This window comes from Apteryx mantelli, chromosome 2, assembly GCF_036417845.1.
Source record: "Apteryx mantelli isolate bAptMan1 chromosome 2, bAptMan1.hap1, whole genome shotgun sequence".
NCBI classification, from domain to species: Eukaryota; Metazoa; Chordata; class Aves; order Apterygiformes; family Apterygidae; genus Apteryx; species Apteryx mantelli.
Window position 1 is genome coordinate 37,895,658 of NC_089979.1, and position 21,634 is coordinate 37,917,291.

The 21,634-nt window shown below is 39.7% G+C and overlaps 2 protein-coding genes across 2 annotated transcripts in view; one reads left to right on the forward strand and one right to left on the reverse strand.

The window, feature by feature from the left end:
* Positions 1 to 6,571, forward strand: part of CLVS1 (clavesin 1) — a 94,867-nt gene extending 88,296 nt beyond the window's left edge. The window contains exon 5 of the mRNA XM_013954667.2: positions 6,394 to 6,571. Coding sequence (XP_013810121.1) covers positions 6,394 to 6,481 — 88 coding nt within the window. The 3' untranslated portion in view covers positions 6,482 to 6,571. The remainder of the gene's footprint in view (positions 1 to 6,393) is intronic.
* A 1,154-nt stretch (positions 6,572 to 7,725) lies between these two features.
* The window catches only part of ASPH (aspartate beta-hydroxylase), a 114,231-nt gene continuing 100,322 nt past the window's right edge, over positions 7,726 to 21,634 (reverse strand). Inside the window, exons 25-26 of the mRNA XM_067290493.1 lie at positions 17,678 to 17,811; positions 7,726 to 12,081 (exon numbers count right to left, since the gene is read on the reverse strand). Of these exons, the coding sequence (XP_067146594.1) occupies positions 11,931 to 12,081; positions 17,678 to 17,811 (285 nt within the window). The 3' untranslated portion in view covers positions 7,726 to 11,930. The remainder of the gene's footprint in view (positions 12,082 to 17,677; positions 17,812 to 21,634) is intronic.

A 21,634-nucleotide genomic window follows, 5' to 3' on the forward strand; every position in this document is an offset into this window, starting at 1 on the left:
CCACACTTCATGGCTTCTGCACTGAAGTTGATGCCCTATTGAGCAGAGCTTGCCTGCATCTGTCTGCACCACCTGTGGGAACATACCAATCTTTCAAAATGTATTACCCATGCATTTCATTTTCAAGTGTTTTCATTGCTAAAAGAGTATCTTTTATCACAAAGACTTCAAGTCTGTGCATGTTCACTGATTCTATAATTGCAGGGTGTGAGAGGTACTTTTTTCTCCCACCTGATAAGCACATGCTCTTGAGGTGTGTTGCACTGCACACTCTTGGATGCTGCACGCTATCATGCAGTCTGATGGAGGGGGAGAAAGAAGTGTCCCTCAGACTTTGTTAATAAAAAAATTCATGGGTTTGATTTAAAAAAAATGTTTTCTCTACTTATTATGCTCTGTAAAAGGGGTGAATGATTGGAAGATGAACAGCCCTGAGGTGCTGGTGAAAAGGGAAGGGAATTAGAGGGAAATGAGCAGATGGGAGGTGAGAGGTAGATGAACGGAATCACACAATGTGATCTGATTGATTGGTTACAGTGTGTCACTTTGAGAGGCTTGAAGCCTCTTGCACTTGGAAAGAAAATGCTACCCTTCTCTTTCCTGCACAAAACTGTTCAAATGAAGTCCAGCACATATGTAATATATCTTTGCTCCTGTGAGCTACAGCACATCAGCATTGCTGTAGTGAAAAGAAGCATAAAATAAGGGATCAGAGAACTGCAAGTCAGCCTTTAAGGCAAGCACGTCATGATGGACTGACAATTACTGTTAGCTCAGTGCTGGGTTTTAGTATTTTGTTTTTTACAGGACACAAAAGTGATACCCAACAGATGTCAATTCCTGTGAGCTGATTCACTTCAGCTGCAGTCTGACAGGAACTTTCTGAAATCAGTGCAGCTAAACGGCCTTCATCCTGTCTTTTTGTATGGTTTTTGACTGAATTTTAGGTAGTTGCATTGAAATGACCACACACACATAAAGCCATCTGCTGTCCTAGATATTGATGTACATACATAAACATGCAGTGTTGTCATTTGAAAAATATGGTTGACCTACCAGAGAAACAGCTGTGTTTTGTTGATTTTCCAGATTTCCAAATATTCTTGCTGAACAGTAAAACCACTATGGAGGTTTTGATTGATACTTTAAATGGAGCACATTCACATGGTACCCATGCTTCAGGAGTGAGAGTGAGAATTCATTTCTCTTTCCATTTGGGTTTTGTTCTCCTAAGCAAGGTTAACTAGCCTGGGAAATTAGGCTTTAGATAAGTCATTGACTTATCTGCTACTTACTTAGCACCCTGGCTCACAGTGCTCATGACGTATTTTTACAGGAGCTAAGTCTCCTGCACACATGGTGTTAAATACAAATACAGGGTCTGCCAGGGCAAGGCCTTACACAGTAACTTTATCCATGTGATACAAGCAACTGTTTACTTGTGTTAAAATTTGACTCAGTCAGCTCCCCCACACCCAAACATCTTCCAAAACCAGCTATTGGGCAGCTTTAGTTGATAAAGGGAGAAAGCCACAAGGTCTGAATTCAGGAATATTCACTAATAATTCCAAAGCTCAGGCACGTGCAGAATGTGCCACATTTCAGGTGAGTAAGCAACGTAAAATATATGTGAGGCAGTTGTGGCTACGTTATGTAGGAAATATTGCCTCTTAAATTGTGGAACATGTTCCACTTGGTGTTAATAGTTAAATATTCATCAGAACAAGGACTAGAATATAAGTAACCCATGAACAATATGAGGGCTGTAAGTCACTGGATTCTATGCTTTAAACGTCTTTAAGTTTTGAGCTGGTTTTACTGCAGTACTACTCAAAAGATACACTTAGAGTCAAATGGAAAAATCATAAAGCTGCTAAATTACCAGTTTGGCATCTCAGGTAGACTACTTGACTGCTGACTTCATTATATGCTACACTTGACACTTGCTGTATGACTTTACCTGTCATATTCTGGTACACAGGCTTATTGCAGGTACCCACTTCAAAAATGCCAGCAAATTCTGTCTGCAATTTTCACTGCATCTAAATCCATTAGAAAAAAAAACAAAAAACAAGTCCGAACACCATCCATCTGGTTCAAAACACAGCTCCTGATCTTTAATACCTTCTTAACTTCTGTCTAAGTCTAAAATATAGTATCCACTGGCCTAATAAAATAGACACAGACTGAAAGACCTTGTGCAAGGTCACAGGTTAGACTCCAGCAAAGCAGCCCCTGTAGCATTTTCCTTGACATGTAATAGGATAATACAGCACTGAAGAAAAAAAAAAAAAAACTTATTAAGAACTTACTTAAATAGACTGCTCTTTAGCAAGCACCAAGTGTGATTCTCTGACAGAAGAATAAATACTTCTGATGGCATTCTAAGAAAAAAAATATACATTAGATACCAAAATTGATTTTGTATTACACTGAAAATGCATGATTTACCATACCAGTAGGGCAAAGAGCATCTGAAGTTGTACTATTATATGAACAATCAGTGAACATTACAGACTAACCTTAAGAGAGGTAAAGTCTCCAGGGATGGAGAATGCTTTCTCCTTTTGGAGAAAGCAGATTTTATCCCTGTGAACAAAAAAAAAGATCTTCATAAACTGCTCCTGTTTCTATGCAGATCTCAGCTTGAGAGTGAATGAGAATCTGGTTTGATCAGTTGACTGTAAGGACCCAGTGCAGTGTTCTGCTTTGGCCAGCTTCATACTTTTACTTTCTTTCTCAGTTTAGCAACAATTTCAGGTAATTTTTACATGGAACATGGTTCAAGTTTCTGACTCTGACTCATGCTAGATGTATATAACATGAACAGGTACCAACATGATCTGAAATGCATGCAGGACCAGTCAGTTTTACCAGGTATTGATTTTGAAGTAATGTACAATTCCCACATCCCAGTGTGGGTGCAGTGGGAGGCAGGGAACACGATTAAATTGTTCAAGACAACAGTTAGTCAGGACATCCTTATCTTGACCAATTTTTCCCAGAAACACTTTCAAAAATAGGTACAGTCCTTTACTGAGGGAGGGCAAGGGCAAAGCATCTGTACAATTCAATGTGAATGCTCAGACAGCTTGAATTTTCTTTCCATCTTCAGCCTTTCCCTAGAGCCTAGAGCAGTGATGAAGGTATGTGATCCAAAACTCTGAGTTGGGCTGCTAGTGCAAAGCTGAGATTTACAGCTCACGCAGTGAATTGTGAATTGCAGTATGACAAAACATAGTGATGAAAAACACTGTTTATAAGGCTAGAGGAATATCTATTTGGTAAACTTTGAAGGGAAGCCAGCACCCTGATAGGATTCCTCTGACCAAACTTAGACATCTGCAGGAGAGCTAATTTTCTGTGCTCCCTTAATAGTCAAAAGAGAGAAAGAGTTACTTGTAGGATGTGACCCATCTAACCTAATGCGGGCATTTAAAACAAGTCAAATGAATGGCACCCTAAGAATGCTTATTTTTCTCTGTCAGTTAAAAAGGGAACATATGGTGACCATCGATGTCTGATGGTGAGATGAATCGCAACACAAGAGACTGAGGTCTCCTCAGACAGTGATCTGAGAAGGCTAATGCAATTAGTGTTTCCTATTTAGGTGACTAGTTCATCTCTGGCCCAGGTCACCTGAACATGACTTGAACACGGTGAACTAGTTACATTTGTCCTGCAGAAACAAAGGCACAGGGTGAGGTTCTGTTGCCTAAATACAGGCACCTCATGTTATTTTAGGCACTGTGATGTCCTCTTGACCTCTGCCTGCTAATCCTTCTGTGAAGTCCTGGGTCGTAACTGTCAGCCATGGAAGGATGTCCTGGATACTTGTGCCCCAAGGGCAGTAAATATCTACACGTAGCAACTGAATCTCATCTACACTGTTAAAGTTGGCAACCTTAATTATAGTTACACTGGACAGGCCACAGTCGTAATGAGTGTGGAAAAAAAATAATTTTCCCCTTCAGGAGAGAGAAACACTAAGTGGGATAGTGCAGAGCAGCTGGTATTTCTGTGAAAGACAGGAGTCCTGACTGGTTGCAGAACTGCAGAGGTTGGCAGGGACCTCTGGGGATCGTCTGGTCCAGCTCCCTGCTCAAGCCGCGTCTCCGAGAGCAGGCTGCCCAGGACCATGTCTCCAGTTGGGTTTTGAATATCTCCAAGGACAGAGATTCCACAACCTCTCTGGGCAACCTCTCCCAGTCTTTGACCACCCCTAGAGTAAAAATGTGTTTGGTTTTTTTTTTTATGTTTAAATGGAATTTCCTGTATTTCAATTTGTGCCTGTTGCACTGTCACGCTATGAAGGTTCGATAGCAACGACTGAGACAGTAATATAATAATAATAAAAAAATGTTTATTTCCTCACACAAGTTCTTGGATTAGTAACATCCATTAAAATAATGCGATTACTAATTTAGAAAGGATAACACAAAACCATCAGTTACTAATTTAGAAAGGATAACCTGAAACCGTTGATTACTGCACTATTAATTGGAAGGTCTGCTTATCCCTACTTGAAAGCTTTCTTATTCACTCTCTTAGTGAGAGGGCTCTCAACCTCGAGGAGTTACCTTAACCCAGCGTCCCAGGAAAAGGGGAGGGGGATACTCACGGTCCAGCCGGAGAGGATGATCAAGGTCACGTTCCCGTCCCTGCTCAAACTCTCCTAGCTCCCAAGTCTCTTTTTATACGGCTGGGGCTCTGGGCAAACACTGCTTTTGCTGACTTTTAGCAAGTTTCACAATCACAGGACTGTCTGTTTGTCTGCTCGGGAGGACCCTGCTAGCGAGGCAAGACCACAACACCTCCCTATTGCTTCTTCCCTCCCGGGGGTCTGTGCAGATTCCAGGTGGCAGACCTCTTCAGTCTTGTTAATCATTCCGCAGCTTTGCACATATCAATCCTTGCGCATATCGCTTGGTAGACTTCTTTAGTCCTGTTGACTCCTCTGTTCAACAGCTTTGCACACAAGATGTGCGTATCAGTTCTTTTGCATATCAACTGACAAACTTCAGTCCTGTTAACTCTTCACTCACCCGTCAGTGCCTAATGCCTTTTGTGCTTTGACTGGACACTAATGAGAAGAGTTTGGCTCTGTTGTCTTTACTCCCTCCCATTTATTCACTTTCAATGAAAGTTTCAGGCATAAGAAGAAGAAGAAAAAAAAAAACTCCTAAAGGTTATTCACAGTCATGGTATTGAGTCCTGATCAAGTTTTGCAGTACCAAAGGATGCAATTTATTAATTATTCTTATCAAAAGAAAAATGATATATAATCTTACAAAATAGCTAAGGCTTAAATGGAGGTTACCATAATGAAGAACTGAGAACTACAAACACATATAGGTAAATGAATTACCCTAATTCTAAAAGCTATCTGTGAGAAAATTGCTTCTCTAAAACTGTACTATGCAATATGCAAATGCCTGGGATGGATGATTCTACTGCTATCTTTTTTTAATTTTTGAAGTTCCCCTTTTAAAAGTTCCTGGTTCACAAACAATGATTTTACCCTAAAACTCATTGCCCACTCCAAACTGGGAGAAAAATCCTAGCCCAAAAGGCTAAAAAGGAGGATAATGAATCTCTGTAACAATAAATGCATCAGTTCTTCCTTCTATGGCTTGCTAAGCAGACACCAGAGTACACCTCTGAAAATGAATCTGTCTTGAATTTTAAGTTTAAACTCCTTCAGCTTTTGTTACTGCAAGAAATCCTGACACTCCCCTTGCTCTAGCACTTATTCATTTGCTCTGCTGTTTTTGTCCATTAGCAGCAAAGGATAAACTATGTTTCTCACCTTGAAGACAGAAATGAATTTAAATGGACTATCCCTGAATAAGGTTCTAATTCAAGGGCGTAGACAAAGAGATAAATTGCAGGACTGTATACCCAAAATGCCCTAGTTGTCATACTAATTCTGGCTTCTTCATTGATCTTGGGTCACTCATGGAAGTTCTGCCTCTTAGACCCCTGCATCAGTAAACTGTGATTTATCTATTTGCCAGTCTCAAGATTTGTTACAAGCCTGAACTGAGCCTCACTCCTACAAACACTTGTGCAAATAACTCTGCTTATGCCACTAATCCATTAGGCACAAGCAATTTTCCCAAGGAAGACATTAAACACTGACAGATCTCATGGTCTCTCAGGATCAGGCCTTTAAGTTGTTGAGTACATTCAGTATTATGGATAGTAGCTAAGCACCAAATATTTTGGAACAATCTGAAATATAAATAAATAAAATAAAATGCAATACCTAAACATTTATTTTAAATGTGAAAATAGGCAAAAGCAAAGATCTTAAAATAAGGCAAAGGGATTCCAAGAAGGTTGCTATTTCTGCAGCAGTGTTTGTGAGCATGTGCATGTTCTTGCTTTCAGGTCTCAGTCTGTAGTGGAAGCCGGCACGCTGAAACATGAAGACCAGGGTGAAAACGAGAACACCCAGCCGCTGTTGGCTCTGGATTGAGTTCCGATTCACTGAACACCCACAACTACATTAACAGACTTCCACAGTACCAGAAACTCACAGAGCACTTGACACACTTTGCGCACACACAGGCGCACACACAGGCACACACACATCTTGCTTGAAAACAGGTCCTCCTTCATTTTTCTAGACCAAGTAACAACTGTCATCAGCCATCTGTCCATGCGGCCAAAGCTGAACAAAAACAGAGAAATTTCTATTGACACAGGATACAAAGGAAGACAAAGCAGAAGCCTATCCATAAACAAAGAATTCGTTTCTTCATTTTTTTTGATTTATGGCATTAAAATATCGGAAATGATGGAACGGCATTTTTTGTTTAAAGAAACCGGGGTGTGTCAGTAAAAGTTTTCCTGAAACCTCCAACAGGGATGCTCAGTTTTACAGAAGCTAAGGTTAAATGTATTAAAAAAAAATCTCAAATTTAAACTGTGCACTGTAATTAGCAGTTTAATGTAATTCAGAGGGCAGAAATAACAGCATCTCCAGTGTGCTTTAGTTTTATGGAAGGATTTGTGCTTCCTTTTTTAATTAAAAACAAAAACCAAAAAAACAATGACAACATAATGCCATTCAACACAACACTTTCTGATTGCATCATCCACACTGCATATAGGGGTCACTTATTTCAGTATCCAGCAAAAATTATTCTTAACTTTTGAAGCCCTTATAAAACTGTCAGCTAAATGTAATGAGCTGTGTCAGCAGCAGACACACATAATTTGAAATGCAATTATTTAATTTTAACGATGTGTTTTTCCACAGGCAATTCTGCAGCCTGTTAGTAAGATGTGTGTGTGTGCGTGCGTGCGCAAGCGCTGTGTGTGTGCGTGTGCATGTGTGTGTGTAGAGGGGTGGTAGGGAGACTTCATTGGACACATTCATCAGTGATTAATAGTTCAATCCAGATTGTTTCATTTAGGTCACAACTGCAAATGAAAGCTCTGCAGAGCCATTTAACCCTCTTCTCTCCTGCAGTCAGTGGAAGGTGTAGCCAGAGGGGTATGCTGATTGCAAATGTGGGCTGTGGTTAAAATGGAAAAGGAAAACTTAGAATTAATTATTTAGTATAAGCTTCTGCTAGAAGGAAATACGAAAGAACAGAACGGAAGAACTGAAATGCCAAAGATCAGTTTGTTATTTCTCTGTTTGCTCTACTTGCAAAGGGAGTCCCATCTCTTCATTGAAATCGAAACCAGATTAAAGAAATAAAAGAAAAACCATTATCAAATTGCATGTGCAGTGACTTTATTTCTAAAACAGTTACAAATGCTGTACACACCTTTTGTCTTCAATTTAATTGTCATACATTGGCAATAGTTAGAGCAAGTGGTTGGCACCAGCATGTCAAAGGAAGTAGCATAAACTATATATATATAAAATGAGATGGACACCACAATGGTTTTTAACTTGCCTCTACAACACCCACTGAATTTCTAAGTGAGACACTGATGTGATGATAGAGTTCAATTGGACATGGTCAGCCCTAATGAATGGGGTAACAAAATGTTCCCTCTGTCTACCACAACATTTTATGCTTACACTGAGCAGAAAGGACATTCTGCCACATCCCATTTAACACATATGGGATTTACCTGCTAGTATTCGTACAGAATAACCTAATTCAGGATCAGCTTCTTACACAGCAGTATGTTATTGATACAAAACCTGGCCTCCATGATACAGAGCAAGTCCTTAAGACAGTGGATGTTCCCAGCAGGGAAATACAGAAGTCAGTAAAAGAGGCAGACACTCAGAAGCTTGCAGAAACATTGAACAAATAAGACAACTGAGCCCATTTATCTTTGGGGTTTCTTCCATTCCCCTTCTCCTAGCATCAGCACCTATTGCAGAAAACTAGGATGTCCACTCCTGGTAACAGGACTCAACTCCCTTTCCTTCCCTAGGCTCATGAAGTCTCATAGAAATAAAGATTTGCCCCAGAGAACTTGCTTAAAGAGAGGAAAAAAAAAAAAAAAGACAGATATTGCATACTATACTGCAGCATTGATGAAGAGACACTTTGGTTTGCAATTTTCTCTGTTAATACACTTACCTCTACTGCCATTGGAATGGTGCTCTCACAAGAATACTGGTCCAAGATTTTGTAACCACAAGTAAGAGATAAACAATCTTAACACAATCTTAAATGGGAATCTTTGTGACTACCTGTAACAGCCACTGTTTATTCAAGTGGGAGTTATGTGCAAACAGTCTGAACGTCACTGAGATCTAATCCTTGAGGGTAAATCTCAAAAAGGATTAGAATTAGTTAAAGTTTTAACGGAGATGTGAATATGATACCTTGTATATCTTTACTTAATCGCAGAATCTTATATAGAATTTGTGCTTGCAAGCACAAAGGAAGGAGTCCAGGCAGGAAGGAGTCCAACTCCTAATCTTGACTAGTAAGTACTACCTTACAAATAGGAGACTATATTGCCCTTATCTGGCAGTTACCCACTGTAAATAAATCTGAAGAACATAGTATTTAAATTAAGATTGTTATCCATTTAAAAAAAACATTTTCATTCATTTCTTCCATTGGCATTTCCAATGTTGAAAGACTTTTTCAGGATGGAACACTGGTTGACAAACAGAAATACCTAAAATGATATACCACTTATGGAAATGTAGTTTGCTACATATCCTCACTATGTATATAGCTAAACCAATAACTGTATCTAACAGAAAAATATGCTGTCAGCTCCTTGACAGGTAAGCACAGAGTAGAATCACTTCAGTGTTACAGGAGCTATTCATAATCCACCTTGTCACATTCAAGGCATTTAAGATTTTAAATGCCCAATATGTCACTACACAATTTAATAAACATACTACCCTGGCACACACACATTTTGTGCAGATTGCTTTGATCCATTTGCCAATTATAATCTGAAAAGATAAAGTAGAAGACTTCAAAGGCACAACAAAACAATCTGAAGCACAGCATGAATTTTTTATAAATAAAGCTCCAAAATGTTTACCACTCCTTTACTAAGAAGTGTTTAGTGTGAGCTATAGAAACTACAATGCATTATTAATACAAATATTTCCAAAACATAAATTTTGATTTAAACATTTCTTGATTCATTCTTTACAAACTACTATGTCTTTGTTTTACAGAATTACAAAATAATTCATAATTTGTACTGCTTGATCACTTTACAGAGATACAAAATACAATCTCTGACCAAACCATGATTGAGAGATTGTTTTGTTTTTATTTTTACCATGAGCAATAATGAGTACCTTATTTCCAGTTTAGCATATGAATCTCTTAAAGCTTTTCAAAGGTAGTTTATGTTTTCTAAACTCATATAAATCTTTTCAGTTCTCAAGACAATTAACTGTGAATTGTTCCTTTTTGTAGATGATGGTTTCAGTCTAATTTTTGATACAGACAACACATTAAAGCCTAATTATCATAGCTATCTGAAACTGACTCTTGATCAGAGAGGGTTTATCAGTGTCCTATTTATTTTTAATAGCCAAAAAGGAAATTAAAGTGCACACCTCCAGAAACTAGTTACAGCAATTTATGGCACAATTACCATGTGTTCTGTGGCATTGCAAGATCTAATTACTTAATAGAATACAAAATCTGAAAAGCATTTAATTTATGGGAATGCAAGGCTCTTATCTGTATTTTGTGTCAGCAGATATGATATTCTGATCTGTAGCATATGCTGTAGTGCATGCAGTACTCAGGTACCATGATGTAGTCTCTTAGCAATACAAAACTACCAACAATTCAGTGCTTTTTGAACAACAATGCCAAAGCTGTGGAGACTTCAAGTAACCTCTCCGTTTCCTTGCTTAGTACCTGTCTCTCCCAAGCCCTCAGTAACGATGCCACAGGCTCGGTAATGCTGAGCACCCTAGCAGGCCTGTCTGCATGCACCTAGTTTGGCACAAGAGTAGATAAGAGCCTGCCATAAACTTCATCAGTGCAACCTTGGGTCTCTCCTCCCTGTTAGTGTTAACAGCTGAGGGGCCTGTGCCCTCCGTGTCCCACAAAACAGTACAGCGCCAAAAGGCCAGCAAACTGCTTAAACATCCAATCAGGTTTCTTTCTTGAAAATAAGGCCATTTTACCATATAGGAAATTCAAGATAGCAAATACAGAGTATACTGTAAACCATACTGGGATAAGATTACTTCAATATTTTTTCATACATTTCAAGACAGCGAGCACATAGTTAGATCTTTTAAGGGATCATTACACTGCTCTGTAGGATGCTGGCAGCAGAATACAAGTTAATACCCTGAGAAAAGCTTCTCAGGCTCTTTGTCTGCTCTGCATCCTAGCAGGAATCCAAGTTAGACCTTGTTCGTCTGCTCTAAGCTCAAGAAATTCTTGCTAGTTTTTTTTCTGTTGAATAACCACCCAAGGTCAGCCTAGAAGGAGCCCCTGAAAGGAGATGCCTCAAACTCTGGCTGGCTAGAAAATGGTTATCTTAACAGAAACTTTAGTAATGATAGAAGGAACAGCAATTCACCACATAATCCTCAATTCTGTCAAATACCTTCAGATCTGAGTCTACGGTTGTCACCTTTGCTCAGCATCTTCCAAAATCACATTCTAAAACTGAGGTTGCCTGCTAACTAAGAGAACTACTTTGTTTTAGAAAAACAAAACTTCACTAGGAAGTCAATAATGAAAGCTTCTGATTGCATTTGCAGGAAGGCAAGAGAAGGCCATATTTGGCAAAAATGAAATCTACTCATATACAGTGTTCTTTTGCTAATAGCTAGAGAAGCACTTATACATACATTGGTTTTAAAAAATAGTGGTTGATTAAAGCAGAAGATCTATTCATAATTATGATAGAAAAATACAGTTACTCAGGTAGAAAAATACAAAAACACACAACCCATTCACATTATCTACATTGATAATATACGGACATGTTTTATGCCTAAAGCAGTTAACATTACAACTGCATAACTGATTTTCCAAGTTGATTGTGTGCATATGTTTATAAATATCATACACATTGATAAAATAGATAAAAACCTGGTATTTCCAGGATGTAGGACTGCAAATCTTGTGCCTGAACATGGCCAGGCCTGTGACTGACCAATTGTTTTTGTACGCATCACATAGGCATGGCAAAAACACCTGCACATTCCACAGCTTGAAAATCCAGACCTACTGCTCTTAGGCTGACAAGATTTGCATTTTGGAACTTGCAGCCAGCAAAACAATACTATCATATCAGTGCTGAATCAGTATGAAACAAAATAACTTTTTTTTTTTTTTTTTTTTTTTAAGTCCTTTGTCACTGTAGAATGTCTTTTTCATATCTTCTAATCCTTAAAATACTAGTATTTTCCATAGGCTGGACAAGTTAATCCTGCATGATTCTATCTGCATACTCCAAAGAGTTAAAGCTCCTCTGTTCTTCACATCAGAAGTAGCCCCTTAAATAGCAGGAAGGGTGCGTCTCTGTTGTGCTGTTAACTCAGGGTGCCACACATCAACAATGAATATCAGGCGATAATTTTCAGCATCCTGCCATACTTCATGTTCAAAAGAGTCATCAAAGATAAGGACTTTCCCTTCTTCCCAGGTTCTGCAACAGAAAAGAACATCCTTTAGAGTAATATTTGAAGTGCCATGGAGTGGGCACTTGTCTGGCTATGCATCAGCTCTGAAGATGTTCTTTTATATATGAGGATGATTTAATCAGTGTGTGTTGCACAGTCAGGATTTTAGTATCTAATAAGAACAAGAAATAAACTACAGAAAGATCAGTTTAATGGACCTTTATATTACTGATGGATTATTTTCTCTCAGTCTGCATTATTATGCCCACATGTGCCCATATACATATTCAGACATTTGCAATATCTGTTATTTATATACTCTAAGGATTGGAGTCTAACAAGCAGAGAACATTCGTCAGGCTCATTGGAATAATACTGGTAGTAACCAACTCTTTTCCTTCTCTAATCAAATACGTATATAATGAGCAATGGAAACCGGGGGAATGAGACCAGCAATATGGTCTGAAATTTAATAATATTAAACCAATTTGCTTTTTCCAAAAATAAGAACAACAGAATTAGGCCCTGATCATGCTTTACAATTTTAGGGAATGTGAACAGTCTTATCGCATAAATCTGGTCAAAGTACAGAGCCTAAAGATTTTTCTTCAGAGGAAGGTTGCAATGGCATACTGTACGCTGGGACAATTATACTGTTAAAGTTGAACTGAAAGAGTAAGTCCACATAACAACCCCCCTCTGCTTGTCAAGCACTGCTTAGGCAGAGTGGGCCACTGAACTGACGCAACTACTCTGCGTGAATGTTTGCGGCTTAAAGCATTGCTACACGGAAAGCCAAGTTTTGATGGTGGAACTTTTTCAAGATCTTTTACTAAATACCTTTGTTGGGCACAAAAAGGGATATGCACAACTTATTCAAACTGGCTTGCTTCTGAGCAGCTCTGTTGTTTGGCAAATTGACAAAATGACCAGATTTAAAGGCAATGGCAAGATGCAATGTATAAGACAGGTATTAATTGTTGGAAGAATCTGTGTTCCTTTCAGTTATATGAAGTGTAGAATCACAGAGTAATTTAGGCTGGAAGAAACCTCAGGAGGTCATCTGGTCCAAACCTCTGCTCAAAGCAGGGCTTCGCAGTTGTGAAATTAGATCTGACTTCGAGGTTAGATCAGGTATTTCAGCTTCTTGTCAAGTTCTGAATATCTGCAAGGATGGAGATTCCACTATTTCTCCAGGAAACCTGTTCCAGTGTTTGACCAACCTCACTGTGAATTATTTTTCCTTATATGTAGATGGAATTTCCTTTGCTGCCACTTTTGTCCATTGCCTCTCAGCCTATGACTGCACATCTCCAAGAAAAGCCTGGCTCTGTCTTCTGCATAATTACCCATTATTAGTTGAAGACAACAATTAGACCCTGCCTCCTTTGTCCTTCTTTTCTTCAGAAACTCCTAACCAGCTTTCTCAGCCTTTCCTCATACATCACGTGCTCCAGGCCCCTAATCATCATTTTATTTTCAGTCCTCCACTAAAGACACTCCAGTTTATCAATCCCTTTCTCATACCAGAGAGCCCAAAACTGGACACAGAACTCCAGATGCAATGTTTTGAGTGCTGAAGAGACGGAAAAAATTGCTTCCCTCAGACTTCTTCCTGTGCGCTTGCTAATGCAGTCCAGTTTGTGTTTAGCCACAACAGCACACTACTAATTCGTGTTCAGCTATTTGTCCACCAGGACCCCTAGTCCTTTTCTGTAAAGCTGCTTTCTAGGCAGTCATCACCCAGCCGCTCCTGTGGCAAGGGCTTATTCATTCTGTTACAGGTGTAGAGCTTTGCATTTGCCTGTGCTGAACTTCATGAGGTTTCAGTCGGCCCATTTCTCCAGCCTGTTGAGATCTTGATTCATAATTTTGAAAGGAGTTTTAATGCCCGGTTAACTGCAGTCTTGATACTGCAAAAATCAATATATAATCAGTGACCATTAGTGATCAGGTCAGAACATTGTAAGAAGCCACTGCTTTAGCGATTGTTGCTGCCTTTGAGATGCTCAATCTCACCTACTGCAATTAGACACTGACACTGCAATTAGACACTGATTATGTGTTACATGGTTTGTCTATGGTAAAGTCAGGCAATGGAATGAGCAAAGCAAATTCCTTTTGCATTGCAGCAGGCTAGGAGTATGCATCTGATATTCATCCTGTCTCATCTGAAGGGGTAATAACTAACAGTCAACGAGATGTTATTTCCTAAAGCCACTCTACAATGATCACATAATAAAGTTTTTTAGCAGGATCCCTGAGGAAGCAAGGCAGTCCACGAGGATGGATCCCTTTAAAGGGAATTAGGAATTGCAAACAGTAGTGATGATAAAAAAAACAAAGATCTTACCATCATACAGGGACATATATTCCATTGAGCTCATCCACATGAAAAGAAATTTTCTTATTTCAAAAAGAGGGTGAAAATGAGATTTGGACTTCTAAGTATTTTTGAATATTTAACTTTACAAAAGAAAAATATTAACCATCAAAATTTATGGAGTTGTGCTGTAGTGTTCTGAAGAGAAATGGAAACACAACCTTCAAAACATATTTTAGGCAAGAATAGACAAACCAACAAGCATAATGTAGTGAAAAAGTCACAGTGGCTGGCAGGTGGACGTCAGCCTTAAACACCCACATGATAAGCCGTTAGCAGGTTTTACATATGATCATGTATTTTTTCTGCTACCATCTCAGCTATGTGATAAACAAAGAAAAGTTTTAAGTTATACAGACTTAAGTTCCTACCACTGCACTAAAGTTACATTGTTATTATTCAAGTCGAAAGGAGTCAACCATTTACAATGGTATAATGTGGTAAAGAATTGAGCTAACTTTGTTTTTTATTAAATCAAGTCTGAAAAGCCCTGCACTAAACATCCTGAAAGTGTAGCTCAGTTAAGGACAATAAATCCTCAAATCATCCAGATGAAGTAGCTTCGGAGGTTAAAATAGGGATCTATCATTTGCATCATAATGGGATGGGCTATTTTGCACAATAAAGAAAAAGTCATAAAGTTGACAGAACTATTAGCTCCTTTTGGATCGATTACAAAACCCACCATTAGAATGCAAATAAATATTTTCCAGACACCTTCATTGTTTGAAAAATACTTCACAGTGGGACCACAGGGATAATATTATTCTGGTACGGTGCTCAGCCACTTTGAGAAAGAGCTCTGTATCATCTGCGTGGCTTTCATGTAACCTGTTACAGGTGAGATTTTAGACCAACTTCCATGTATAACTCTATGCTTGCATTTCAAAACAGGATTATCATATCTGACAGAGATGTTCGATTTTGATAACCAGATATTATTTACCTATCATTTTTGTGCATTGTACACTACAGTTTACAGAACTGGGAGTTCATAATGGCCCAAACACCTAATCATACTGTAGCTGTGCTGAATAACAGTGTGGGATACAAACTCATACCAGCTGCAAAAAGACTCTTCTGCAAGTAAACAAGTAAAATACAGTACTAAACAGGCAAGCTGCCTGCCTATCAGAGGATGAGCTGCATAGTAAAATTGCCCCTCTAAACACCCACACTGAGTGCACAGAGGCAACTTAGCACAATATTCTCATTGCTTCCATTCTTTATCTTGCACATGCAGCAGCAGGAGGACAGGAAGCCACAAAAGGATGGAGTCAAAGCTCTGACCACCAATACATTCTCCTTAAAATCTGAGCCAGCTCTCATATTTAAAACCACTAACGTACTAACGGTCTGAACCATCAGGAGAGAAACTGAAAATGTTCAAGATATGATTTCTTCCTAGCATCATTGCTTTCCACAGTAACTCACCCGCCTTCTCTTTCATGGGGGAGGGGATATAAAAAATCCTTTCATTTTCATTCATAGACATACTTTGAATGCTCTCAAGGAAAGTCCTGTCTTTGATTCTGAATGTATAGCTCTTGCCAAAGTCAACTCAAATCAACACATGCCAGCACAGGCCAAAGTCAGCTCTTGAATGTGAGTTTTACATTTCAAACGAGTGAGTTTGATGCATACAGAATGAGCCAGATTCAGCAGCCTAGGGACTGAAGTGCTCTGTCTGCATACCAGCAGCAACAGACATTACTCCACTCTGCCCTGCCACATCCCTGCTGTTAAGGGACTGTTGGTACCAAGGGAGGGATAGTTCATTTTCCACACCACCATCCCTTCTGTTCAGACTAAAACAAATAAGGGTGTCAACCATAATAATGGATGGTGAGTTGTGAGCACCTGCTCCCTTGGAAGGGGAGCAAAACCACCACTTTGTTCACACAGGTCACCAAACAGCCATCTGATGGTAATGCTTTTCAGCCTCTGCTGACCTGAATTCACAATAATGACCCAAAGGGGAAAGACACCGCATCTCACTATTAGTCCTCTAAGCCCTTTAGCTACTCCTCCTTCCACTCAAATGTCTATCTTTAACTTATTTTGGATATTGGGTTGGAATGCTGTAAGCAAACATGTTCATCACTACTTAGACAGTAATGCAGACTAAGTAAGACTGCGACAGATCATTAAATGAGCTGTATGTTGGCAGGAGTCCTAACACCTCTGTAGTGACAACATCTTGGTTATTAATAGTTGCATACTTCTCTCCTCAAAAATTCTAAAAATTTCCAGTTGCAGTTGTTTTCAAATGTTCTGAAAAAAATCTTTTCTATCTATTGCAGTCATGACTGCCATTTTGTTTCTCAATATCAAATATATCTGTACAATAGTACCATGAAAAGAATCCAAATTTAAATTTTGTTGTGCTCAGATGCATACAGGCAGGACACAGGATCTCCCAAAAAAGTACATATAGATATTAAACAGCATTATAACTCCACATAAGTTTCAGAAAATGAAGTCTGTAAGCAAGTAATATAGATAATACTATATTTTTCTGGCTGTATTAAATACCATGTAAACACCTATCATATTCTAAAGTTTGGGATTTTCTTATATTTCCCAAGAGAGCATATTCCCTGACTGTAAATGTCTAGGTTATTGCATTTTGTTTTGCTTTTTGCACTGAGCAAACAGAGACAAAATAGGTTTTCAAATCAGCATAATTTTTCCCTAAGGGGTAAGAATTCTCACTCAAAATGTGCTTTAAGGAAACTGGCTACCAGTGTAACTCATTGGGCTGAAACCATCATAGCTGTAAATCAGCTTCAACTAGAATATATTTAACTGAATTATACCAAATAACATCATCTAGGAACCAAGCCTCTGTGGAAAGGTGATATTCTGCTGTCACAGTGGTGCAAATATAGGCATAGCTTAGTGTCAACTTCTGCCGGATAAGCAAAAAATTTCAAGCCAAAAAATAAAAACAGATAAAGGAAGTTAGTGAGTATATTAGACCGACATTGTAAAAGTAAACACAGAAACTTCATGGACAAAAAACAGTGTTATTTCCAAGCCATAGCAAAGAAGAGCAGTTTTGTCTCCAAAGATCACTTTGACTTTGTTTGAAACTAACATTTATATATTTGTTCCAAGAGTTAGGGTGCAAATTGCTTGTTTAATGAAACATGTTATATTGGTATACGCATTCCAACCTATTGTCAGGCTTGGGAAAGATGGTGGCCGTGGGGAAACAAACAAAAAAACCACCTTACCTGTTCTCTTGGGCACACCGAATTCTGCAACCTTCTTTAGGTATCACCAAGCCCAAATGCATCCTTAGTCTACAATTGGTGGGTCCTGTGTGAGGCCAGACATGAGTCCCTGGATGCATGACAGAATACTTGATCTGCAAAAAGAAACAGAGGCCTTCAATAAGGTTACTTTCACCAGCCTTCTGCTAAGAACCCAGAACTTCACCTCTCATCCATGATGAGACCAAGAGACTCAACATCACTTTGTGTTAGGGTCTCAGCAACAACTGAGATTTCTCATATTCCAAAGGCATTCAACACTACAAAAAATGTGTTGTTTGTTGTGTGCGCGCGCGCGCGCGCGTGTGTGTGTGTGTGAGAGAGAGCAAGGGAGGGAGGGAGAGAGAGGGAGGGAGGGAGAGAGAGGGAGGGAGGGAGAGAGAGAAAATACACTTTTCATTTTATTTAAAACCATCAGGACTAATTTCAATCTGCAAACAATTAGCTCCTAACTACAAGCAGAAAAATATGTTCTTTCATGTCGAAAGATGCTCTTGTTCTTTAAAGAGATGGACCATGGCTAAATTCAGCCCAAGTCCTATGTTAGCCAAAATGACTGTCAGGCAGCCTCTCTCAGAAGACAATGGGGATGTGAAGGTTGCAGGCAGCCTTGGCTGCAGCAATCATGATATGGTGAAGTTCCTTCACAGCCCCGGACTTCAGAAGAACAGACTTGGCCTACTCAGGGATCTGTCTGGAAAAATCCAACTGAACGGTGCTGAAGAAAGGAGGGGTCTCGGAGAGCTGGTTGATTTTTAAGTATCAGCTCCTCTGAGCTCAAGGATGGTCCATCCCAACAAGCAGGAAATCAAGCAAAGGTGGCAGGAGGCCTGCATGGATGAACAAAGAGCTCTGGATTACATTCAGACATAGAAAGGAAGCATAAAAGAGATAGAAGCAGGGATGGATGACCCAGGAGGAATATAGAGACTCTGTCTAAGCATGCAGAAGATGGGGCTAGGAAAGCTAAAGTCCATCTGGAGCTGAATCTGGTGTGGGATTGAATGCCAACAAGAAGGGCTTCTAGAGGTATACCAGCAGAAAAGGGAAGGCTAGGGAAAACATGGGCCTGCTGCTAAATGAGACAGGGAAGCTGGTGACAAAAGACATGGAGAAGGCTGAAGTACTCGATGCTTTTTTCACTTCAATCTTTACTGGCAAGGCTGACCCTCAGCAATCCCAGGCCTCTGAGACTAGAGGGAAAATCTGGAGCAAGGAAAATTTACTATCAGTAAAGGAGGATCAGGTTAGGGAACATTTAAACAAACTGGACATAAACAAGTCCATGGGACCTGATGGGGCACATCCACTGATCGAGCTGGCCAATGCCATTGAGATGCCGCTCTCAATAATCATTGAAAGGTCATGGCAACTGGGGAAGGTTCCTGAGGACTAAAAGCAATAAGGCACATGTCATTCCTATCTTCAAGGAGAAGGATACAGGTAATCAGAGGCCAGTCAGCCTCACCTTGATCCCTGCAAAGGTGATGGAGCAAACCATCCTGGAAACCATTTCCAAACACACGAAGGACAAGAAGGTCATTGAGAATAGTCAGCACAGATTTATGAAGGTGAAATCATGCTTAACCAGCCTTCTGCAATGAGATGACTGGCTTGGTGGGTGAGGGTAGAACAGTGGATTTGTCTGTCTTGCCTTTAGTAGGGCTTTCAACACTGTCTTCCATAACATCCTTGCTGACAAACAGATGAAGTACGGACTAAAGTCCTCAGTGAGGTGGACTGAAAACTGGCTGAACTGCCAGGCTCCAAGGATTGTGATCAGTAGGACAAAGTCCAGTTGGAGGCCAGTCACTAGTGGTGCACCCCAGGGCTTTATACTGAGGCCAATACTGTTTAACCTCTTCATTAATGACCTGGATGATGGGACTGACTGCACCTTCAGCAAGTTTTCAGGTGGTAGAAAACTGGGAGGAGTGACTGATTTACCAGATGATTGTGCTGCCATTCAGAGGCACCTCAAGAGGTTTGAGAAATTGGCAGAGAGGAACCTCATGACATTCAGCAAAAGGAAATGTTAGATCCTGCAGCCAGGGAGGAACAACCCCATGCACCAGTACAAGCTGGAGGCTGACCAGCTACAAAGCAGCTTGCCTGAAAAAGACCTGGTGTGCTCTTGCAGCAAAGAGGGCCAACAGCATCCTGGGCTGGTTTTAGGAAGAGTGTCAAAACCAAATTTAGGAAGGTCATCCTCCCCTGCTACTCAGCCCTGGTGAGACCACATCTGGAATGTGTCCAGTTCTGGGCTCCTCAGTACAAGAGAGACATGGACATACTGGAGTGAGTCCACCTAAGGGCCACAAAGACGATTCATGTCCTGGAGCATCTGTCATACAAAGAGAGGCTGAGAGGGCTGGGACTGTTCAGCCTTGAGAAGAAAAGGCTTGGGGGGATTTTATAAACATGTATAAATGCCTGATAGGGGTGAGTAAAGAAGACAGCCAGATTCTTCCAAGTGGTAACCAGTGAAAGGACAAGAGGTAATAGGCACAAGCTGAATTACAAGAAATTCCACTTAAATGTAAGAAAAAAATGTTTTTACTGTGAGGGTGGTCAAACACTGCAACAGGTGCCTGGAAAGGTTATGGAGTGTCCATCCTTGGAGACGGTCAAAACCTGTCTGGACACGGTGCTGGGCAACCTGCTTTAATTGAGCCTGCTCTGAGCAGGGGGTTGGACTAAGTGATGTACAGAGGTCCTTCCTAACCCCAACTATTCTGTGATTCAATGACAACCCAATGAACAGAAAGTGTGAGTATCATATTGCAGTAGTGAGAAGCATCCACAACCTCCTATCAACTGAGAAATCTGCACAGCCAGTTGGGACAACTTCAATAAATCTTGTGGTATAAGGTGTTACTTGTTCTCCAACTACAGCAAAGTCAGCAGAAGAGAATATCTGTCTAATGCCTTAGTCATTTCCACCATCTGAGGTTTTAGTTTATCAGCAATTTCTTAGGACAGCAAGTGATCAGCTACAGTGGCCAAGGTGAACACAAATGTTCCATTCCGCTGTCTGTGCTACAGTGAGATGTGTTAGCTTGACTCCCCTGCCAGACCCTAACACAACTCAAATAACTGCTAGTGCTGGCTATGCCAGAAAGTTACTAATATCCCAGATAAATAATTTATAATGGCAACATATCAGTATTCTGGAATGATTGATGTCATCTATGTTATTTGTCTGCATAGATCAGTCTAGACATATCTGTGAATTCTATGTATGTTCTGTACTCAAGAACTATATATAATATATAAATATTTCTGAACTATAGCCAAGTCATGTTATGGCTGTAAAGTGAAACGCTGAAGAGTTAAGAAATGCCCAGAATTAAAACCAACTGTGCTATGTTCAGTTTGTTACTGTTTTTAAGAAGTATGATACCATCTGTAATAATATGATCACTTGCTATTGTTCTGTACAGTCTCTCAGCTGCACTGAGTAGGTAGTTAATTAATCAATATTTCTTTCCATCTTTGTCAATATGCAAGGTGCCAAAAGTTACTTAATATAAATCATCCAAACAGTGCCTCTACCACAGAACTCTTAATTTCCTTTTTTTTCCCCCCATTTTCCTTTCCTGTTTTTCTTCTGTTGCCTCCAAGTGCTTCAGTAAATGAATGATTTTTTTTCCTTTGCAACATTTTCTGGAGGTTAGGTGATATTTTAATTTATTTTATCTCTAAGAATCTGAGGCATGGCTAGTATAAAGCCAAAATTGTCCTAGACATCCCCTAATGCTAGATGTAAAACTTAAGACTTCTAGGCTATCACTTTTCAAACTATTTAATATTTTATAGTTCAAAATACATCTCTCCTGGACTACAGTTGTAGCTGTGAATACACAGTACTTCTGCAAACTGTGTCCCAGTGATAACATATGAGGTGACAAAAAATGA